General features: G+C 41.7%; 1 protein-coding gene across 2 annotated transcripts in view; it reads right to left on the reverse strand.

Annotated features, from left to right (window-relative positions):
* PID1 (phosphotyrosine interaction domain containing 1) overlaps window positions 1-14,270 on the reverse strand; it is a 272,822-nt gene extending 258,552 nt beyond the window's left edge. Inside the window, exon 1 of one of the 2 annotated variants that reach the window (XM_053597382.1) lies at window positions 14,250-14,270. Coding sequence is in view for 1 of the 2 variants with exons in the window: in XM_053597381.1 (XP_053453356.1) it covers window positions 4,167-4,196 (30 nt within the window). In the remaining variant the exon portion in view is untranslated. Of the gene's footprint in view, window positions 1-4,166; window positions 4,491-14,249 lie in introns of those variants that run through there. The other variant, XM_053597381.1, reaches the window with a different exon arrangement.
* Window positions 14,271-24,731: the final 10,461 nt, after the last annotated feature.

A 24,731-nucleotide genomic window follows, 5' to 3' on the forward strand; every position in this document is an offset into this window, starting at 1 on the left:
GCCTCCCGAGCAGCTGGGACTACAGGCGCCCGCCACAACGCCTGGCTATTTTTTGGTTGCAGTTTGGCTGGGGCCGGGTTTGAACCCGCCACCCTCGGTATATGGGGCCAGCGCCCTACCGACTGAGCCACAGGCGCCGCCTAAAAAGTTCTGAATTTTCTGAACCTTCTGTGAAGAAATTGTAATGGCCAAGGAAGCAGGCAATTGATTAAATTGTGGAACTTTCACAGAATGCCTTATGAGACAAGATGTCAGCTGGAGACTCCCCAGTTAGAATTTGCTAGAATTTGATGCCTCTACATGTCTACTATCATATTCCACTCTGTTAGCATAATAAGTACACCACAGTCGAGGATGTATTTGGCCTCTCTCATTTTGAACTCAATCTTGAGACTACCAGAAAAATGTATCTGTACCTCCCTGAAGACATCCGCTCCGAGAAAATATATGTTCCTTAGGGCAAAGTCAAACCACTCTCTAGTATGGAGGGGTCTGTCACTCAGAGGAGACCCACCTGGCACAACAATTAAGTCAATCCAGAAACCAGTGCAAATTTTAAAATATCAAGGCCAGAAGTAATGTCATCTCTGTCTTCAAAAACTGATATTTGCCTTTTTCTACTGAAAATTCCCCTTTAACTTTTCTGGAAAAAAGTCTGTTTCAAATCTGCTTCTTATAAAATGTATAACTCTCCTAAGTTTCTCCAGGAAAAAAAAAGAAAAAAGTCCACTGTGCAGAGGAAAAGGTGAAAAAACAAGAATTCATATTTATTCGTTTTTAAAAGCTAAGGTGGTAAATTAAAGCTCCACATCCCTTTTGATCCCATTATATTTTTAATGGCAAAAGCTCCTAGCAAGGGCTCCAGAGGGACCCAACAGAAGTTTTAACATTCAAGGGAGCAGATGAACTTGCCACAGTTGGTGCGACTGAATGAGAAATTACCCAGCTCAGTCCTGCTCGGGGCACTAGGTCCCTTCTGTACTGGATTTGAGTCAAATAGCTAAACCTCAAATCAGAAAATATCAGCATTATGTTTTGGGGGGGCACAGAAGTGGGTAATGATGATAATCAAACCTGATCGAAGATACCACTGCCTGAGCAAGGAAGTCGGTTGCTGCCCTCACAAGTCCCTTAGTTAGAGAGTGACTGCTCTGAGCAAAGTTCTGCCTCACTCCTAGGACCACACACCTTTCAAATTGGCATCCTCTAATATCAACTATAAAATCAATTAGGAAAGGATCTAGTTCCTCTCTTCCCTAGCCTCTTTTATTTCTAGGTATTTATACAGTAAATCTACACCTTAGCCCTATTGGGAAACTCTGGGAATGTCTCCTTGAAGCATTTTCTTCACTCTGGCTCATCAAATTATAATGTTTGTATTAAAAAGGAATGAGAAAAGGGTGGCTGGCGCCTATGGCTAACAGAGTAGGGCACCAGCCCCATAAGCCGGAGGTAGTGGGTTCAAACCCAGCCCCAGCCAAAAACTGCAAAAAAAAAAAAAGGAATGAGAAAAAAAGTGTAATGAGGTTGTATGAGAAGGCTAAAAAGATTTGTAAAGAGAGGGGATAGGGCTCATCCTCTATTTCCCCACCCAATTTGATTGCCATGACTATCTCCATGGCCACAGAACCTGGAAGGGTAAAAACAGCCTCTTTAGTTCCTAAGGAGCTGCATGATCCCTCAAGAGCAAAAATGGGAAGAAAAAAATCCCAGACAGCGCCTGTGGCTCAGTGAGTAGGGGGCCGGCCCCATATGCTGAGGGTGGCGGGTTCAAACCCAGCCCCGGCCAAACTGCAACAAAAAAATAGCCGGGCGTTGTGGCGGGCGCCTGTAGTCCCAGCTTCTCGGGAGGCTGAGGCAAGAGAATCGTGGAAGCCCAAGAGTTAGAGGTTGCTGTGAGCCGTGTGACGCCACGGCACTCTACCCGAGGGTGGTACAGTGAGACTCTGTCTCTACAAAAAAAAGAAAAAAAAAAAAAGTCCCAGACAGCAAAACCATGACAAAGATAATCACAAGGAACAGAAATACATGATTATAAGCAGCTCCTTCGCCACCCCACCCCCCAATATCTCTCTCCTTCAGAAGCTAAAAGTAACAACATACAAATTGTATGTTAAAGAAGAGTTGAGCTATTCGGAAGAAGCCATGAATACGAAGATTATTCCCCATTTGTCTCACTTTTATAATATCAAGGCTTGAGATCCACGTACTTTTAAAAGACAACCAGGTCCACTGACTAAATTTGGGAAACGTGAAGTCGAGCCCTTGGGAAGTACCGTCTGACAGTAACTTTATCTTAGTGATAAAGCCTTGTTTACCTGAGCTTTTGAAAGCCTAAAACCAGGCTCTTTCAACATAACACCCTGAAATAAAATAAAATAAACACACTGCAAACACAAACTGCAATCAGCCAGACCCATGCCCAAACGCTCCTGTGCACATCTCACAGAAGAGTGAGGAGACTTTTCTAGCAAGGAACACTCCCCGTAGGGAGTGTAAGCAGAGAGCGCCTGCCTTACAAGGGACACGTGCTCTGCAGAAAACACGACTCCCTAAGTGAAACAGGCCAGCAGGAATAACTTCACCAGACAGAAATCCGGAAACTCTTCAGAGGAGCAGATCACCAGGCCATGAGAGCCACCTCTAGGAACTTTGATGACACCTCTTTAAAGATTTCCAGAAGTTACTCCCTGCATGAGGAGATGGGGAACCTGACAACTTCTCCCAATCATTCTGCTCCTTTAGAACAGAACTCATGCCTTGAATTGAGAGAGGAATCAAACGCACCACTGATATCTGGGGCCACTGCCAAAATACCTTTAGATCACCTTCTGCCAATCATTCAGAGCCCAACGTTGATGTTCTCTTAATAAGATTGGGGTGGGGGGAGGTTAAGAGGCTGGTCATCCACCTTCCCATCTGCAAGGCTAAATCCAAGTTTTCTGGTTTATTCTGTGTGAGACCCTGGGGAACTGGCTTGGTGTCACAGGGTCTATTAAAGCGAATACACTGCCCAAAAGTCGCAGCCTAGGGAGACTTGGAAAGGCACTATGGGGCATCTGTTTCTGCTAATCGCAATGCCTTCTGCAGATTAATCCTCAGTATAAGGACTCCTAGGCAAAGGTTAGCCTCTCCCAGCATCTGAGGGACTGACTGTGTTTGGGGCTTTAAATGTTCATTGAGAAACCTCCAAGTCGGCCAGGGCTCCTGGCTTGACTGTCTTAAGTCTTCAGACACGCTCAGCTTCCAATGGTGCTGTATTTTACCACTTAAACACTTTTTCAAAGTTTACTATAAAACAATGTGGCTCTGAGCCTGCCAAAAGTTAGAAACTGCAGGATTCTGTGGATTTGGATTTTAACTGGCAGAGTAGCTGCTGTCACTCTTGAGAATATATGCCAACAAAAGGCTGTCACCAAACCCTGCAGCCAGGGCAACTCCAGGGCCCAAAGTGTTACTGAATGAGCTCCTTTGGGAAACACCCCTCTTTCTCTGTTTGGCCCCCTCCCCCATCTCCCCACTTTCATAGTCCAAATCAACGGCAGTTTGGCATTTCTCCAGGCAGCAGTAAAAAACTTCCAAAGGGATGACCCCAGACATAACTAGTCCTGGATAACCTTAACTTTTGATTTTCAAATATCTGGAGAAGCTTGGATTGAGGGGAGAGATAAAGACGGAGATCTAGTGAATAAGGAAAAATAAAATAAGTAGCATACCACGACCAAGCCAAACCAAGCTTGATACTTCCAAATTATATTGGCAAATGGATGCTTTCACAAATCATTTGTTCTGTCTTTCTTGGAGACAGAAAGGGAAAAAAAATCTGGATTCAAAAACCCTACCCTCAGACCAGTAAATTGTATCAGTGGAATTCATTGGCCGGGCAGTAAGTCCAATACTGTATACATCAACACGCAGCCAAATATGCCCAAGCCAAAAGTTGTACCACCAAAATTCCTGCGTTCCTCAGTTTCATCAGCCCCTTTAACCCTGCCAGATGCCTGGCTGTGGGTTAAGTCAACAGCATCCTGGTCCCATACATTCGTCTTACAGGATGGGTTTTAGGGAGGCACATCTCCGCAAGTGGGCAGAGGCACCACCTTGGCTGCTCCAGCCCGGGAACCTCCTCCTCCAGGCTGGCCCCCAGTCTCCCGGGTGCCCCTTACCTGCAGGCGCTCTGTGGCCGGCTGCCACATCTTTCAGCTCTGGGGTTTGGCAGAGAGAGGCTGGCCAGACTCTGTAGATCGCGCCAGGTGACCAGGCACCGCTGTCCCGCTTTACATCTGGGGTCGGCGTCCTCAGTATGTGCGTCCTGGCGCCCTCCACCACCGCGGGGTCGGCGTAGGGGGCTGCGAGCAGGAGGCGGCGGCGCGGAGCTCGGCCGCCGGCAACTTGTGGGCACGGCCGCGCGCCGGCTGTCCTGGCGCAGCTGCGAGAGGACTGCGCAGCTCCGCCCGGCCCGGCGAGCGCACGGCGGCGGCGGCGGCGGCGGCGGTGGCCGCTCCCTCCTCCTTCCTCTCCTCCTCCCCCGCCGCTGCCGCGCGGACCTGCGCGCTCTGAGCATGCCCGGGGCGGGCGCCCGCGCGGGGACCGGCGCCCGGGGGCATCGGGGAGCTGGGGTCGCGGCGCGGCAACCCCCAGATCCCAAAAAGGGGTGGGTGGGGAGGCCAGAACCGCCGTCCCTGGTCCTTTCGAAGTCCCTGTTGGTATAGGGGTCTTGGAAAGGGGACAGACTGGCTGCGGAGGGAGGGTCCTAGAGACGCGGGAGGGTCCTTAGAGACGCGGGTGAGGGGACCCTTCCCAACGAAAGACACCGTAACCCCGGGGTCCGGTGCTTCCCTTCAGCAGTCATCTCCGAGCGCTGGTGCTGTTCCGGGCACTGAGCTGGAGAGAAACCCCCATTCATTCTTCCCACTCCACTTAACTGAGCACCTATTACGCTCCAGCCCCTATGCTGGGTTCTGAGGGGCCGTGGCGCAGAGCACACGTTCGTCCTTGCCGGAGCTTGCGTCCTGGTTAAGGGAAGACAGTTATGCTTGAGAAAACATATGAACAAGCCCATGCTATTATCAGGAGGTGGTGGAAAAGAAAATAAAACACGGCTGATGTGCGGCAAAAGGGGCGAGGCGAGTTTCGCCAAGGGCCCCGGGGAAGTCTGGGGCGCGACCTAAAACGTGCGCAGGGTCGGGGTGCCCCTGACAGGCCGGGCAGACCACTCAGATGCTATGCTCCGCGCCACTTATTCACCCTGAGATCTGCCAGGTGCCGCAGGAGGCTGGGAAAACCCAAAGGTACCTGGCCACCACCGTGAAACAAGAACCTTTCCAAACAGCGCGGCTCTTCCTATCCTCTTGACAACTCGGCAAGAGAAGTACTGATATTTCCACTGTGTGGATGAAACAAATGAGTTTTGTGGGGTTCGGGTCCGTGAGTGGCTGAGAGCACGCACACTTAGATGACTCCAGGGTGGCACTTCTCGCCTCGCGTCTCCGCGGGCTCTGAGGGTGGAAAGCACAGCTGCCTGCGCTGGGACAGAGGGGAGTTGGCAGGACATGATGGAAAGAAAGTACAAGACTGAAGGACAGGGACAGGGGCACACAGAACGACGTCTTCGTGGGGAGCCCAAGGTCCCCAGAACACGAGGGCTGCCAGGAGAGGATACTGAGAGCATTTCATACCGAGACTGGGTCCTGAGCTACGCACCCTCGGTGTCTGGGAGGAGGATCTGCCCATGTTCCTCATCCCACGTGGAGACAGTGATTTCCAGATTTGGAAGCATCCAGAATCCAGCTCCCAGCTCAACAGCCCCTCCCAACGACTCTCCAAGGGACAGAGGCCCCCATCTCCCAAGGCTTGGGGAGCACATGGAGGGAAGCCACAGTAGCGGTTCAGACGTGGGGCTTCACGCAGTTCCCGCTGGGTCCCTACGTTGGTGCCAGCCACCCAGGCAGGCCCAGGACCTCCGGGCCTCCAAGAGCCTCTGGCAGACCCACGGAACTGCTTCTGAAGGGCTGGTCTCCGACTAGGTTGTCCACAAGACCCTCCCACTTCTGCCTAAACACCTCTGGGGACGGTCTCAGCTCCTTCTCCTGCTCCTCACTTGGACCCATCAATAAATCCTTCTCATGAGGTGTTGGGAGGTCAGTCCTACATGGCTGTGCGCCTGGGATGCCGGTGATGTGTTCTCTCTCTATTTAGAGGTACTTTTCCTATTCCGATAACTCATCCTGCACACCTCCCACACCTACAAAATTCCTGACAAAAATAATAGACCTTCCCAGCCCCCTCGTTCTCTTTTATCAAACCCCAAAGTGGGAAAAAAATGCACTTCATAACAAAAATCTAGAAAATCCAAATATGCATATTAAACCCCTCGGGAAGCTAGAGCAGGAATATTCAGTTGCCAGGGATGTCTTCAGATTTAAGCTTTGAAACCTTCCTTAGTTGCAGATGCTTCTGTGGAAAAGTGATTTTGTTTTAAATAGCAGTGGGATGAGATAACGGCCTAAATTCAAATCGCATTAGAGCGTTAAATCCTGTCTTCTCACCTCCGAATGTAATTAATTGTTATGACTCAGTAATACAGCTCTTAGTTCAGAGCACGGTGCTATTTAAAGAGAAAAGGCTTTGGCTCTGCAGAGATTGCTTGCAGTTACTGTTTCCACTTTGCAAACAGATTCGGAAAGTCGAGAACACGTTTAAACTCAAATGGCACTCCCGTTTCCATTACCTTTATGCCACGAATCGGGAAGCGAGGGGAAAGGGGCAGGTGGAGGCTGGTGGGAGGTGACAAAAGGGATGGAACAACCTCCCACCCATGTGTTTTGCTCCCAAGTCTTCCCATTCAGGAGGAATCTGCCATGGAGGTGAATGAAATAGAGACATCTACTGGCTGGAGATGGGACCTGCATTCTGGCCTCTCCCAGCCCTCTTCGGTGCGTGACACTGGAACCTCACCCTTCCTGGTGCATCTGAAAATGCTGCCTTACATAGGTAAACAGGTTTGGTCCAAGCAAGGAACTACTCTTAAAATAAACAAGAGGTGTCTTCGTGGTATAAATAGAAATATTAGATACATAAGCGTGTGCCTAATTTCACGTGCTTAGTTTCCTACCATTATCTAGGCAGATTCCATTTCAAAGAAAATGACAAAAACAAAAAAAGATTGGGAGAGCCCAGATGAGTTATGAACTAACATTTGGTCCAGAAAAATAATTACAACCATCCCTAGAAATTGTATGAAGCAAGATTTAATATAGTTCATGGTTCTGAACCCTAACATTCGAACCTCCAAATCCAAATCAGGATAATAGTGAATTAAATACTGGTCCAGCATATTAAGGAAATATTAGTATATTATGCAGGCATTAAAGAGCATAATTATGAATTTGTGTTGCTGCTGAACAGAAAGTAGGCTAAAATGTGTTTAATTTGAATAGATGTAAGAAATATATATCCATCTCAACAGATATTAGGAAGAAGCTAAAATAATGAACAGATCCAGGTTGAATTCTGGCCTTAAAACTGCGTATCCGGGTGACAACTTCTCACAAGTCACTTTTTCTTGCTGAAGCTCAGATGTTTTACCTTTCAAAAGAGTAATATTACCTGACACTTGGGATTGTTGGGAGCAGTGAATGAGCTAATAGGCATAGCATGCCCGGCAGGTGGTAGGTGTATAGGAAACGTTACTTTTCAGATCCATCCTGTTTCTCCCTCTTTTTGTATTGTTGAAATGATCAAATTCTCACAAAGTGACCCACGCTTCCTGTGGTTATGTTATTTCCATTTGTAATATCTGTAGACTTCAATTATCTAATTTAGTTTGTCAAATAAAAGTGACAAACCATATTAAAGCTCACTTACAAGTGTAATTTAAGCAAATGGCCAACAGAAATTACTATGGTTGCATACTTAGCGCAGGGAGCACTAGATATCCCTTATATCAGTATCCTTATTTCAAAAATCACCAAAAGAGGTGTCGATAACCAATACAGAAAAGTCTAAAATTCATCAAGCCTTCCTGTAGTGACAGAGCTTCTGGCTTTTGTCTCCACATAGAGATAGGATTTGGGGTGGGGAGATGCTAAGATGACACTTTTCCTCCCTTAAAAGGAAATTTTCACAGTTCAACTTTGCAAACTTTATTTTAAATCATTCCAGACTGTTCATATATGTGTTTGACTCCCTTAATCACAAATTCCTGATACCCTCACAACCTTAGCCATGTGATAGATTATTTTCAAATATAAGCAGCAAAAATCTCCCCTCCTCCAAGAAGTCTGGCCCCCTTGCACTGTAACTGGCCTTCTTCTCCCATGATATGGAATATGTCCACACTCCTTGAATCTATGCTGGACTCGTGACTTATTCACTAATACAATGCAGCAGATGTGACATGGTGGCACTTCTGAACTAAAGACCCTGCAGCTTCTGCTCTCGTCTTATTGGAACATGAGATCAGCCCATGAAGACGCCTACACAGGCCTCCTTAAGATAAGCACCACACAGAGGGAGGCCGGGACAAAAGTTAGAGTTTCAGTTAGAGTCTGGGGAGTTGACTCCCAGGGTAGTACTTAGATCTACTTTCATCATAGTTAACCCAGAAAGCGGCAACTCTATACTATTATTCTCTAGTGGACTAGTCTCTAAGGGTTCTTCTTATCCTCAGCTGTATTCCTAACCAACTCACTATCTGTATGATCCCAAATACATTCCCTTGGGAACTTGTGTGAAGCTACACCTTATGCAATCTTCCCGCCTCATCACTTCTACGTCTGAGCCAATTTCACACAAAACCAATCTTTCTTGCTTCTATTTATTTCTCTTTCTTCCCACTTCCATTATCAAAGCCAAGAATTACTTATCCTAAAACCTGTAGAAAATATGTCGAGCAAAACTTACAGAAATTAGGTTATCTAGAAAAAAATCTGCATAATAAGAAAGATGCTTTTTGATCTACATTGGCCTTTGCATAACTGGACCCTCCATGTACAATTCTGCAGTCCACAACCTACACTGCTAAACATGGTATTCCTGGCTATACCACCTTCTTCAGACACCCGTGGGACTACTCCATCATAAAATCATAAGGGAATGACATAAAGTCAGTGGCCTTATGGATAAGAATTAGGAGAAAGATAAGAAGAAATCAAATCTTCACCTCAACAAACTCTGAATTGCAGGTAAAGTATTGCAGGAACTATGGCTATATATTCTGTGATCTATTTTTATTGGTCGTGTTGTAAGTGGGAGAGAAAAAGAGCAGAAAATCATCAATGACCTCTTAAAGTGCGGACAACATTGCTTCCTTTGATGCAGTCCAGTTCCAAAGGCTGGTCAATGTGGGAGTGCAAAGGCTTCGAGGGATGACAATTGCAGAGCTGCTCTAGGACTTCCTATTGTGTCATCCAAAGCTCAGCTGCAGCAGCCTCACAGTTCAAGGTCTCTTTTCATTCAAACCTGCTTCTCTCTCTTCTTACTCTTACTTAAAGACTCTTCAATAGGGATTTTGGAACCAGACCACCCTCTGGATGGCAGCAGATGGAGTATTGATTACTTACCTTAGTAGTAAGGTAGCAGGGCAATTGTTAAAACTTTCACCAGTGGTGAACTGACACAGACACAAATGGAAGGGAATGTGCTGATGGGTGTAATGTCCCCAGGCACTAGAGAGACTGGGCGTGGGGGTAGGGATAGTCATTATAAGAATGGGGGGATCAGATGGCTGTTGCCCAGTGCTACAGATGCATTGGAGAAAAACAAAGAAAAGCTGCTGCTCACTGAGGTGAGGCATGAAAGCCAGGGTGATCCCTTGCAACATGTACAGAGGCTTTTGCCTCTACAGCTAAATGGTGAAGGAAGCTGAGGATTGAGCCCAGGAATTAGTTATCCAGAGAATGGAGCACCAGACAAGCTTGAATTCACCACTCCAAAAAGTGCTATGGCAAGTTCAGAACCCTTACTGGTAAGGAGTGAGACCCTGAGGCTTAGGTTGAGAGCTCAGGCTGATGCCCTTGGAAATTCTGAATTCCCAGATTCTCTGACCTGTGAACCCACAGAAGAGGCCCATTCCATCATCAAATTCTGCTTTATAAGATAACTATTTTAAACATACTTGATTTTTACATAGCATTGCCACAACAAAAACAGATACACATTTATTTTAAGTGCACATGAACATTCCCCAGTACAGACCAAATACTGCTCCATAGCTCAAGTCTCAGTAACTTTAAAAGAATTAGAGTGATTTTTTGTTGTTGTTGGCTTTGTCAAAGATCTGTTGGCTGTACATGGATGGTTTTACATCTGAGTCCTCTGTTCTGTTCCATTGTTCTATGCCTCTGTTTTTGTGACAGTAGCATGCTGTTTTGACTACAATAGCTTTGTAGGATACTCTAAAATCTGGTAGTGTGATTTTCTTCTTTTACTTAAGATTTCCTTGGATTTGGGGCTTTTTTCTGGTTCCAAACAAAGCATAGAATTATTTTTTTCTAGATGTATGAAATATGACATTGGTATTTTGATGGGGATTGCATTCAATCTATAAATCACTTTGGGTAGTGTGGATATTTTAACAATGTTGATTATACTGATACATAAGCATAATATGTTTTCCATCTGTTTGTATCCTCTGAAATTTCTTCTCTCAATGTTTCATAGTTCTCTTTGTAGAGAATTTTCATCTTCTTGATTAAGTATGTAATAGGTATGTTATTTTCTTTGTAGCTATTATAAATGGTACTGAGTCTTTTACCAATATTTGATTCTCAGTTTGACTATTAATTGGCATATAGGAGTGATACTGATTTGTGTACATTGACTGTGTACCTTAAGACTTTGCTGAATTTGTTTATCAATTCCAGCAGTCTTTTGATAGAATCTTTGGGGGTTTCTAGGTATAAGATCATATCATCAACAAAAAGCAATAATTTGGCTTCTTCTTTCCCAATTTGGATGCCCTTAATTTATTTCTTTTGCCTGATTATTCTGGCTAGGACCTCCAGAAAGTTAAAGTGTCATTAAAAAAAAGAAGAAGAATTATAATCATACAGAGTATGTTCTCTGACCACAACAGATTTAACCGAGACATCAATAACAGAGACACCTTGAAAAATCCACAGATACTTGGAAATTAAATACCATACTGTAAAGATAACTCCTGATCAAAAAAAAAAAAAAGAAATTTAAAAGAAATTGTAAAATACTTTTAGTGAAATAATAATAAACACCAAACTATCAAAATTGCTGCATACAGAAAAATCAGTAGAAGAATTATAGCATATTTGGAAAAGAAAGGATGCCAACCATCTAAGAATCTAGAAAATGAGAGAAAATAAGAGCTGCATCCCGCTGACGGGGGCTTTTCAGCATTGCTGCTTAGAATAATATATGGCACAGCCATTTCAGAAAATAGTTCAGTGGTTTTTTATAGTTGAACATTTGCTTATCATACTACCCAGCAATTGTACATCTAGGTATTTACCTGAGAAAAGTGAAATGTCCACATAAAAACATAGGATTTACAGCAGCTTTATTAATCATAAGACAGCTTGGAAACTTAAAGAATAATCAACAGGTAAATGGCTGAACATATTGTGGTATATCCTTATAGTGGAATAGTTCTCAGCCATAAGAACAAAGTACTGTTCCATGTAACAACACAGGTGAACCTTGAACTCATTACTCTGAGAGCCAAAGAAGTTAGACATGAAAAGCTCTGTGATGTATAGTTTCACTAATGGTAAATTCTAGAAGGGGCAAAGCTAGTCTATGACACATAGTGAGAGAAGATTCATAATTTCTTAGGATTGCAGGTGGGATGGAGGGTACAGAGGGTAATTGAACATAAACAGATAAGAGCAGCTTTCTGAAATGATAAAAATATCCTCTTTCTTGATTGTGATGGTGGTGAGCCAAAACTACTCAAACTGGACACTTAATACACATGCATTTCATTTTATGTGAATTGTATTTCAAATTAATTCATTTTAAAAAATTGTAAATGGTGGCTATGCTCAGTTACTTCTCATTTCACAGTCCAAGAGGTCAGTGGTTAAGAAGAGGACTAGTCTTTCACAGAAGTCATTGACCTGCAATGTCAAGAGGTTGCAAGGCTGCTTTTACATGATGGGGGCAGGGAAGGATCTATTTTGCCATTCATGGGATACCCTGACGTATCTCTCAGAACTCCCCTGCTCAGTTGTAAGAGTAAATAGATAAATGTAGCAGCCATGAGGTGAGAAGGACATTGTGGCCAGGAGTTGAGCTCCTTTCAGGTATGGTGGTCTGGGTTGTTTCACCAAGTTAACACACACACAACCAGCTGAGTTGCCAGCCGAGGTTGCATGGAATCTGGAATGAGGAGCAATAACACGTGTCAGTGCATGGATGAAGCTGTACTTGATCTCATTAATCTTTCTCTTGCAAGCTTCTTTGAGAAAAAATACCTTTTGGAAATCTGGAGGCACCACCCCCTGATGGATGAACTTCCTGGATGTAGAATGTGGATCTTGAGCCCCGCAGGGGTAGACTGTGGTCGGCACTGGGTCGCACGGGTGCCTCCTCACTGCTCCCTCAGCTCTGAATGTTGACTGTCAACAGTGCCTGGCTGAATCCCATCCAGGAATGCTTTGCCCTCAGCAAAAGGAAGTTGACATGCCCACATTTATGTCCCCTCCCTGGGGTCTGTTTCTGTCTAGTGACTGGTTGATTCTGGGATACAAAGGCCTGTCTCAATGAAGGACACTTCTGGGGAGCCATGCCAGCTCCAGAGGTGCCTCTAGGGCCAGCCAGGGCCTTTTTACAGCCTCATCTCTCTTTAGCTTCATCCTCTGCCCAGTGTTGCTCCCACCCCTGGCTTATAGGTGTGGCTCCCCAGAGAACTTTCCAAATAACCTCCTGCACATACCCCTCTGCCTCAGAGACTGCCTCCCAAAGAATCTGCCCTGAGACACAAGGGCACTTGGAAGTTACAGGAGGTGCAATGTGGATTTAGTGGAAGACCTTGCCTCTTGCTCAGACAGCATAGGTGTCAGCCCTTATGGCTGGAGTGGCATCACCAACTCCTGTTCTGGACATCACAGTTATTGCTCCCGTCCCCCACTCAGTAACCAGCACCCGGGACTCACTCAATATTTCACAGGGGATATTTCTGGAAGCATCCAGAAATTTAAATTTTTATGGTGATATTCCTCTAACATTGTCCTTTTCTGTGTTTTTGAAAACATTGTACTGCTTGGGGATTTTTCTTGTGAAAGCAAACATCTATCTGAGTTATTTCCTTACTGTGAAATACATTAATTTTCAAGATCATCAAAGGAAATAGTAGAAGGAACAGATAGAAAAGAGTTAGTGTCACTAATAGACGTTTTAGGGGATGCTCTCTATGTGATGAGAACATTTTAGATTTGAGTTATGAAAGAGAATTTTTCTGGTGCTCACTCTTGACATAAGCAGAGAAATTGTGAGATGCTCCCCAGTTACAGCCTCCAAGTCCTTAGGGTCTGAGACCAATTTTGCGAACACTAGGGGCTGTGTGGTAGCTGCCATCCCCAAACTATTACCAGTACAAACCTCCAAAGATACTAAGAGATGTTTTAAGATGAATTATGAGAATTTCCTCTTCTCATAAGAGCAATGAAGCATTAACATCCATTAACAAAAAGTCAACTCATAGTTTTGTCCCTGGTTATAAAAAGTAATACATCCTGAATTTTAAAACCTTGGAAAATATAGAATATTATCGAGAAGAAAATAAATATTTTGCATAATCTGGTCAAACAAAGGAAATCATTTTTTAACATTTTGGTATATTTCTTTCTAGATGTTTTGATAAACAAACAGAAATAATTCATATAAATATTTATGCACATAGTTTAGATTATACTATAACTCCAATTTTATACTCTTCCCTTTTTCCTCCTTGCTACATTCTCTGTGTGTATAAATTCTCATTGATCGAAGCTCACAGAGGGTGAACGTGAACGGGACAAACAGAATAGCTACTCTTGGCAGAGCTCACCCCCAAGATGGAAAAGTGCAATCCCATTCTAGGCCTTAACAGTTTACTTCTGGAGACCTGGTCCATCGATGAACATAGTTCCATAATTTTAACTTATAACAATATTTTTCCAATATTATCTGCTCATCTTTTCCAAAATGTTTCTATATTTATTTCTTATAGCTAATACCAAGCCCATACTCTATGTGGAAAAAAAAAAAAAAGTCAAAACCAAAATTGAACATACCACAGGGTCTCAATTAAGGTCCGCCTGGTCCTGGTTGCTGGGAAGTCTGTTTAGAACAAGGCTTGCCTGGTTGTTCAGCAAAGAAACAGATACCCCAAAGAGGGAGCGTACTTCAACCTCCCCCATTCCATCTGACCACTCAGGTTTCTCTACTTCCCCTAACTCATTTTCAACCCATGTTTAACAGTTTGTGAAATCGGTTCAGTGTGTCATAATCAGCATTGTGAAAAAAAAAAATATTTAATTGGATAGAAAAGAGAAAAACAGAACAAACCAAAGTGTGCCCTGCATAATGAAGGTGAGTGTTGCTCCATGGGTATTTGTTTTGGCTCCGTGTGTTTGTAAGTTATCATGAAGCAAAATGCATTCTTACTATATCATAAAAGCCACTCTCTAACATCTTTCTCCCTAGTCTGAACAATGGTTGAAAAGCACCACTTTCAAAAGCGTTCAGGTTTCAAGGATTCCCCTGCACCCCCTCCAGCCCACCTGATACACACACACACACACACACACACACACCACCTATCTCTCTCCAGATCTCTACCTAGGCCTTCATTCGTAGCTATGTTTTTGTTTTTGTTTTTACTTGCATAGGTATAGGAATGAGGATAGTAATAAATAGAGGAAGAAATAGCAAAAATTACCTTAAAGTCTCAGAAGAAATATCAAAAGCAGGGAATCTACCAAATAATTATAACAATCATATCTAGCTGATGGTTCAGCATGTGAGTTTTAATTGTGTCTCTCACTTGTTGTATAATTATCTCAACTTTCTAATAGGTTATAGCTCAGGCTTCAGAGTCAGACAAACCTGGGTTCAATCACAATTTCAAACACTCTACACACGAAACTATAATCACAGAAATGGCTGGCCCCACTACATCTGTAAATAAATGCAACATTCTGGGACTTCTATAAATGTTGAGTATTTTCATGTAAGATGACATTTTCTGTCACTGGCAATACGTTAAACTTGGGGCATTCTATGTTCCCATTGAGACTGCTGCAGACAGCATGCCATCTACCTTTGCTTTTCTTGGACTACCGTCCTAGAGTGAGTCACATTTTCCATCTCCTTTTCTCTGATATATAATTTTTCAATGCAACTGGAAATAAGATTTTTGAACATTGTGTTAAATTAAGGGATATAGTAGCAATGTTTTGATGGGTTTAGTCTCTGATGAGTTATTGAGCTTTTCAATTTTTCTTTTTTGAGAGAGAGCAGCTCTCGCTATGTCACCCAGGCTAGAGTGTGTTGCTGTGATCAGAGTTCACGGCAGCCTTAAACTTCTAGGCTCAGTGATTCTCCTGTCTTAGTCTTTTGAGTAGGTAGGACCACAGGTGTGCTCTACTGCATCTGGCTAATAAAAAAAAAAGAAGAAATTATTAAAATAGGATCTTGCTCTGTTGCTCAGACTGGGTCTCAAACTCCTGGGCTCAAGCAATCCTGAAATGCTAGTATTACAGCAACTATGATCCACCACACCTGGCTGAGCTTTTCAGTATTAAGCTTCAGGGCTTATAGCCCTTATTCCACAACTTTGACGTTCTCCTCCACCTACCCAAATGTTCATTAATAGTGGCAAGAGTGTATTAGCAGAGAGCCCTTGACTTTTTACCCCCAATATATTTCACATGAATTCATAAACTTCATTAACACTCTTGCTCCCTGGATCATCAGAACCCTGTGCTGCCATCATGAACATCCCTGAGAACAACAACACTTTCAGAGTTCACGACTGGGTACCAGTCACACCCTGCCACTAACTGGCCTAGTGACTCTGAGAAAGGCACGTCAGCTCTTAGTCTCATTTTCTTCAACTGTAAAATAAATTATTTGCATTGCTTTACCTCTATGCTTTGTTCAACCCCTAATATTTTATTATTCTGTTCTTCGGCTAATGAACCCATTAAAAGCACATAATGTGATACATCAATAACACTAATGGAATTTTTTTAAAACTCATGACCAAATCAAATTTTTCAACATTATTCAAATCTATTTTTAGAATAAGAGTGGCTATGGAATTTGCCCTTTGTTTATCCCCATCACCAAATATGGTGTGAAAGAGTCAGAAAGGGTAGGGAGGGGTAAGAAGAGTGGAATTGGACGTTGTTTTATATCCTAATATCTTGGTGTAAGGCAGATGAGGGGTTAAAACTGGAAATCTCATACAATAAAGTAAGAATCCTTTGTTGCCAAGACCATTAATCACTGCTAGTTATGGTAGTATCATTCCCAACAAGTTTCCCTAGAACTGTCTAATTCCAAATACACAATCCCACTTCAATAAAACTCTACCTGACAATTTCCACTAGTGAGTCCATTTCCATTTATCCTGCAGTATTTCCCAAAATTTCACCCTTGACTTTCATTGCTGCCCAGCATCCATCCACTCCTCCTCTAGCCATGATTTAAATGCACAGTGAATAATCTCTAAGCACATTAACCTTATTTCCTGAGCCAAAAATAAAAGTTCAGAATTCTAAACCCACCTAAGCAGCAAGAAATGTTACTGTGAAATAGTATTTGAATTCCAAGTACAAATTATAGTTCATGTGGACAGACTATCTGAAATTAGAATGTCTAATATTAATATATTTCTAACATTCCTACCAATTGCCAAAAACCGAGATAATGTAATTCTTACCATGTCCAAACCATATCAATAGCAACCTTATCTTTGCCAGCCACTCTGAGCGAACCTTATTTCTACCATCTTTTATAATCTTCACAACAACCCTAGGAGGTAGATACTCATGTTAGACTCATTTTACAAATGAGAAACTGAGGCACAGAGGGATTAAAAAACACGCCCCTAGTCACATTGCTAGCGATAGACATAGCTGGGATTTATACGTAGGTGTGTCTATCTCCACTAGTGTAAGTTTTTAATCATTTGTCTACACAGGACTATTTCCTAAGAACATTTCTAAGACTGGAGTTACATGAGAGATCATCTAATCCAGTCCAACTGCCTGTGAGATTAGCTGATATGTCCAAACTCACATGGCTAGTTAGGTGGTACACTAGGGCAAGACCTCCAGAGTCTCTGGCAGAGCCATTGCAATGGATAAGAGCCAATGTTTATTTAGTGGTTGAAATGTACCTGGTGTTGAGCTATGCACACATAAGGTCTATAATCTCATTGGTCCTGTCAACAACTTCAGGCACTATTTTTGTGTCTACTTATGAAAGAGAAAATTAAAGCACAATAAGATTATACACAGTCATACAACTAAAAAGCCAGTCTGCAAGCTGGTCAGTCAGCAAAGCACAGGCTTCAGACTGCTGTCCATAAAGGCCCAGGTAAGGAAACCGGCTGAATGCGTGGTTCTCAAGGCACCTCTGTTCCTCAGACCTGCCCACCACATCCCTGGGTTGGGTCTCGGCAATGGGCTTTCTTCTATCATTGTCTGATCTCACTCTCTTTCCGTGGTTTGGCACTGACCCCAAAGTGTTCTCTCAGCCAGTTCCTGAGTGACTGTACAGAATCCCTTTCCACTTGAGCAATTTCTGCAACTACCTTAACATAAACCCAGGAAGGAGTGCAAGAAGACTCATCCTATCATTTCTCAATGTATTCAAATCTTAGAAAACACTCCCTGAGTATTACGCAAAACACATGCATACGTTATGATTCTTGGTACATATTGCCTAATTGTCTCCAAAAAGGATTATGAAAATATATAGTCAACAACAAGATGGGAGAAAATCAACACTGAGCACTGGGCATTTCCATTAGCCTACTAACAACTTGAAAAGCAAAATGCTTTATCATTTTCATTTGTATTTCTTATAAGTAAAATTGAATAATTTTCTGTTATATTCAGAAATACATGTATTTCAGTTGTATTCCTTCTTTTGTAAGTTATCTGCTCACATCCTCTTTTCAATGTAATTGTCTACTTCATACATACATATTTTAAATCTCTAACCTTTCTATCCTGTTCTCCTTCCACCTTCTAATTTCAATTGAGTTATTTATTGATTAGAATAGTCAGAGTATTGTTGGTTCCATTGTTTACCTCCTTTACTCTCATCCTCTGACAAGAACATTTCTTTACTGCGTGGAGCAATTTAATTGTTTTAAAATTCCTCTGTATGAAAAATAGTTTCATATACATTTTTACTATTGAATGCCAAAAGCCTTTAAGGTCATACTTGTTTTCTGATTGTGTGTTTTATGAGTCTCATACGTCTTTACTAGAATGTTCTTTGTAAGTCTATAAAACATATTTGTAAAGCATTTTTGTTGCACAGGTTGTCAAGATATTTAAAGTTCATATTATTTGTTTCTATTTTTATTGCACTATAATCGGAGTTTTTATTACTGTATATTATAACAAATTGTAATTCATTATATATATATGTAAGTATATTGCCTATTTTGGAAGTGTTTCATATATACTTCAGAATAAATATATTCTAGCTTTTGAGAACATAAAGTTTAACATGAGTTTTATTCTTATTTTGTAATTATTTCGTTTCTCTGTTTGATCTTTCAGAATGACTTTTCCCTTATTTGATCTTTCAGAATGACTTTTACTATCAAAATCCCCCACTTCTATCACATTTGTGTCATTTTTCTCCATATGTTTTTGACATCTTATAAGACATGAATTTTGTGGGTATATTACTTGGATCAGGCAGTTGCAATACTATAGTTATTGACTAGTTATTCTGATTATTTTAGTATAAAATAATTCTCTATTGAAAGTAAGGTATCTTTTTGGTTTCTGTTTACTTATGTTGATTTCTTGCTTTTATTATTTATATTTACTGATATAATACACACCATTACTACTATTATTTCAATATAATTTTTTTGCTTTTTCCTTAAATATTAAACTTACATTTTTATCATAGAGTTAGTAAATACTTAGTTTTGTAATAGTTACATTTGTCTTTCTCTTGTACATTCAATTATCAGCTTGTCTCCTGATACTTAATTTCTCATTCAATAATGTGTTGCAGATACTTCTTTTATTGAGAAATGTAAATTCTCAGTTTTAAAAAAATATATAGCCATATTGCTTTTTAATTCTAGTACCAATTTCAATAAATTTGGGGGGGTACATTTTAACCTGTATTTATTTCTCTTTAAGAAATAAATTTCATTCCATTAATGGTGGACAAGAAATTTAGTGTTTAGGATTACACTTTTCATCCTGGTATTCATTAGATAATAAAGTATCATTTGAGTAAAAAAAAAAGAAAATACTAAGAGTAAAACTCTGAGAAAGTACAAGGCAGAGAGAGCAGTCTAGCCTTTGCCGTTATTAAAATATATTATAAAATGGAGCTGGAACATACTCTTCTTAGCAAAGTATCTCAAGAATGGAAGAAAAAGTATCCAATGTACTCAGTCTTACCATGTAACCAATTTATAGCTTTCTTATGAAAGCTATAACCCAATTATAGCCCAAGAAGAAGGGGATAGGGAGGGGAGGGGATGGGGGAGGATGGGTGGAGGGAGAGTAATTGGTGGGATCACACCTATGGTGCATCTTACAAGAGTACATGTGAAACTTACTAGGTGTACAATATAAATGTCTTAACACAATAACTAAGAAAATGCCATAAAGCTGTGTTAACCAGTTTGATGAAAACATTTCAAATTGTATAGAAAACCAGCACATTGTATCCCATAATTGCATTAATGTACACAGCTATAATTTTTAAAAAATCCATTCTATGATTATTGAAAGACCTTTGTAACTATATAGTATTGTAAGCCTGCAAGTTATAACTTTTCTTAGAATAGCATATTTTAAATTCTGACTCATAGGTAATACTTATCTGTACTTCATGGTAAGATTCCACTATTTTAAGGAAAGAGATTGATTTTTAAGCAAATAAACTCAAAGTTAGACAATTAAACTGATGTTGTTCCTACCTTTAAAAAAAATAGAAAAATAAAATATATTATAAAGCCCCACAGCAATGACTCTTAAGTAGACAAAAATGACAGTAGAACAAAATAATAATTCCAGAAACAGACACAAAGTATAGAGAAATTTAGTGTATAATAAAGATAGTATCTTAAATCAGTGGGGAGACTATGGACGTTTTTGAAATAGTATGGTACCGGGATAATTGAATAGCCATGTGAATAAAAATCAAAACTAGATTTATTTCTTTCCAATGCATCAAGATAAATTTAAAATGCATGAGATATTTAAATGTGTAAAACAAAGTATATGTGAGTATAGAAGAAAATATAGATGAATGTCACTATAGAAAAAATGTTCTGTGATTCGAAACTCAGAAAATAGAAAGAAATTTTGACAAGATATAAATCTTTAAAAAGTTTTTCACAGCAAAAAACTTTATAAGAAAAATATGTATTGAAAAATAAAAACTGTACAACATAAGTGAAAATCAACCCCAGGAAAATGTTCGTATTTCTCACTGTACATACTTATAATATGGACAAAAAGAGCAGCAACCCAGAGAAAACTTAACTGGATACCTGAACAAAAAGTCCACAGAAAAAGAAATGCAAATGACCCCAAAGATGTAAAAAGATGTTCAGTCTTGGGGATGGTGACAAGATGGCTGACTAAAGCCAGCTTTCCACAGAGGCTCCCATCCAGAAGGAGAGTTAAAGGACAGAAATTTAGCAAGTAACCTGGTAGATTAGAGCTGCACCAAGAGAGAAAGTTGAAGAACGCACATCAACCCTGCTAAGGCGAGCTGCGACCACAAGGATACAAACAAAAGGTACAAAATCCATCACCAGGCAGACAGGAGTCCCCTCCCGCATGAGAATGGCTCAGAGTGCCCCACAAACAAACGAGCAGAGTTCACAGGTCCTCCCACTACACTCCATGGGAGAGACTTTCTAAAAACTGGACCTACCTCCCCTACTAGGGTGCCATGTCATTCTCCTGCCAGGCATAAAACTATATAAAACTGTATATATTCTCTACCTGCAACTCTGAGCTCCCAGCATTCCCCTTCACTCTCACTCTGAGGTCTAGAGGCCTGTCCCCCAGGAGTCCAGATTCCTGGGTGATTTCTAGAGGGGTGTGGACAGTGTCTAAATTGCAGCTGGTCAGTGCTGACTCTGGGGCATGGGAGTGAGGAGAGGACAGTCAGCTGAGAGGGAACCACACTGGAGCAGTGGCGCCCCAAGGCACAGAGCAGCAGCTGTCTTTTAGCAACAATAGGGCTCACGCCTGGATATTCTGAAGCCACACCACCTGTCTCCCTGGGCAACCAGAGGAGGCCAGGCATCTACTCAGGTGGCAACCACCACGGAACAGATCTGGGACGGAAACACAGGCCCCGTGAGAACAGGGGCAGTAGCAGCCTGAGTGGAGCACAGGGACTAGAAATGCACTCGCAGACCCGGGAAGTTCCCAGGGTGGGGCTGACCAAGAGGACCGCTTTACTGAGCCTAAGATATACCCGGCCCTCAGGGGATCGTCAGCCTATAGACATAGGAAGACAGGTGGCTAGAACTGACAGGTAACTGAATAAAAACCTGCAGGAGCAAAGACAGGGCCTGAGGCGCAGGCTCTGGGAACTCAAAACAGCTTCTCTTCTGCAGGGGAATTTAGAAGGGACAGAAACAAATTCCTGCAAAGTAGTTCTGTTCTGTTCTGTCAGTAACATCAATCAGGGGCGGGGCTGGAACTGAGTGAACACCCTCAGCCTCCATCAAGGGCCTGAAGTTGTCAGGCCCCACTTCCCCCTGATAGATAGAGGCAGAGCACAGCAGCCTGGCTGAGGGAGAAATAGATTTCCTTGTGATTCAGGGAGGTGCAAACTCCTGGACTATCTATTCACTACAGGCAACTGAGTCAAAGCCCTGCAGGACTATCAGTAACTGGGTGTAATAGAGTTCCAAGGTGGGGAAGGAGGCATCAACCTTCCCAGACTAATCTATTTGCTGAGTGGCTCCTCCTGACTCCACGCAGCACTGGAGCAAGCCATATCAGAGTAGTCATCAGACCCCTGCGATCCAGTTGCCAGAGACCTTTGAAACTCTCCCACCTGAAACAGGTGCTGACTGAGACAACTGATTTGGACCTTTTGAACTGAGCCAATCGCCCGAGGACAATTCAGGTGCTGCCCTGGGTGTGTGGTTGTAGGAAGGTTTGATTTTCCTTTTCCAATTGTTGCCTGTGGGGGGTGGGGTGACTGAATTGCTGGTATTTCTCCACAACTGAGACTTCAACACAGAGTAACTGTTTCACTGAAAACAAGACAGAACCACTTAGCCCCACCACACCAAACAGGGCCCCAGTTTCTCAGGCCATAGCATGTACAGGGCCTCGACAAAGCTCCAGGAGAAAAAATCAAACGTTAAAACAATCATGGGGCAGAATCAGTGTAAAAACTCTGGTAACATGAATAACCAGAATAGATCGATCCCCCCAAGGAAAGATATGGCAGATGTAACTAAAGATCCCATTCATAAACAGCTGGCCGAGATGTCAGAAATCGAATTCAGAATTTGGATTGCAAACAAGATTAATAAAATGAAGGAAAATTTAGAATTAGAAATTCGAGGAGCAATTCAAAAGTTGGAATTAGAAATTCGAGGAGAAATTCAAAAGTTGTCTCAAGAATTTAATGAATTTAAAGACAAAACCTCTAAAGATTTTGACACACTGAAGCAAGAATTTGTAGGCCTCAAAGATATGAAAATTACAGTAGAATCCCTCAGTAACAGAGTGGAGCAAGCAGAAGAAAGGATTTCTGACATCGAAGAAAAAGCCTTTGAACACTCCCAAACTCTCAAAGAGGGAGACAAATGGAGAGCAAAAGCAGACCATTCTCTCAGAGAGCTCTGGGATAATTTGAAGAAGGCTAATATCTCCTTCATTGGAATCCCTGAAACTGATGAAGTGACCTCGCTGGGCACAGAGGCCCTTCTCCACGAAATTATGAAAGAGAATTTTCCAGACATGCCAAGAGATTCTGAAATTCAGATAGCAGACAATTTCAGAACCCCAGCACAACTCAATCCCAATAAGACATCCCCCAGGCTATCATAATTAACTTCACTAAAGTTAATATAAGGAGAAAATTCTGAAAGCAGCCAGGCATAAGAAATCCATTACCTACAAAGGGAAGAATATTAGAATGACTGCAGATCTCTCTGCTGAAACATTTCAAGCCAGAAGAGATGGCATCAACTTTTAATCTCCTAAAGCAAAATAACTTTCAACCCCGGTACCTGTATCCAGCTAAACTGAGTTTCATTTATGATGGAGAAATTAAATACTTTAATGACATTCATATGTTGAAGAAATTTGCCATAACCAAACCAGCTCTTCAGGATATTCTCAGACCTATACTCCATAATGACCAGCCCAATCCTCTACCACAACAGTAAACTCACTCAGAAACTTTTGATCAAACTCCAACTTCCACAGGGGTGAAAGGATTAAAAATGTCTACTGGACTTTCAAAAAACTCGATACCCAAAATTTTACTGGACTTATCAATATTCGCCATTAATGTGAATGCCTTAAACTCTCCTCTAAAGAGGCACAGGTTAGCTGATTGGATACAAAAACTCAGGCCAGATATTTGCTGCATACAAGAGTCACATCTTACCTTAAATGACAAATATAGACTCAGGGTGAAAGGATGGTCATCCATATTTCAGGCAAATGATAATCAGAAAAAAGCAGGTGTTGCAATTCTATTTGCAGATACAATAGGCTTTAAACCAACAAAAGTAAGGAAGGATAAGAATGCTCACTTCATATTTGTTAAGGGTAATACTCAATATGATGAGATATCAATTATTAATATCTGTGCACCTAACAAAAATGCACCTCAATTTATAAGAGAAACTCTAATAGACATGAGTAACTTGCTTTCCTCCAGCTTCATAATAGTTGGAGATTTCAACACTCCTTTGGCAGTCTTGGATCGATCCTCCAATGAGAAGCTGAGTAAAAAAATTTACATTTAAACCTAACCACCAACATTGGATTTAGCAGACATCTACAGAACATTTCATCCCAACAAAACTGAATACATATACTTCTCATCAGCCCACGGAACATACTCCAAAATCGATCACATCTTAGTCACAAGTCTAACCTCAGTAAATTCAAAAGAATAGAAATTATTCCTTGCATCTTCTCAGACCACCATGGAATAAAAGTTGAACTCAGTAACAATAGGAATCTGCACACTCATACAAAAACATGGAAGTTAAATAAACTTATGCTGAATGATAGTTGGGTCAGAGATGAGATTATGAAGGAAATTGCCAAATTTTTGGAACAAAATGATAATGAAGACATGAATTATCAGAACCTCTGGGACACTGCAAAGGCAGTCCTAAGAGGGAAATTTATAGCACTGCAAGCCTTCCTCAAGAGAACGGAAAGAGAGGAAGTTAACAACTTAATGGGACATCTCAAGCACCTGGAAAAGGAAGAACATTCCAACCCCAAACCCAGTAGAAGAAAAGAAATAACCAAAATTAGAGCAGAATTAAATGA

Source organism: Nycticebus coucang, chromosome 7 (assembly GCF_027406575.1).
Source record: "Nycticebus coucang isolate mNycCou1 chromosome 7, mNycCou1.pri, whole genome shotgun sequence".
In the NCBI taxonomy this organism is placed as follows: Eukaryota; Metazoa; Chordata; class Mammalia; order Primates; family Lorisidae; genus Nycticebus; species Nycticebus coucang.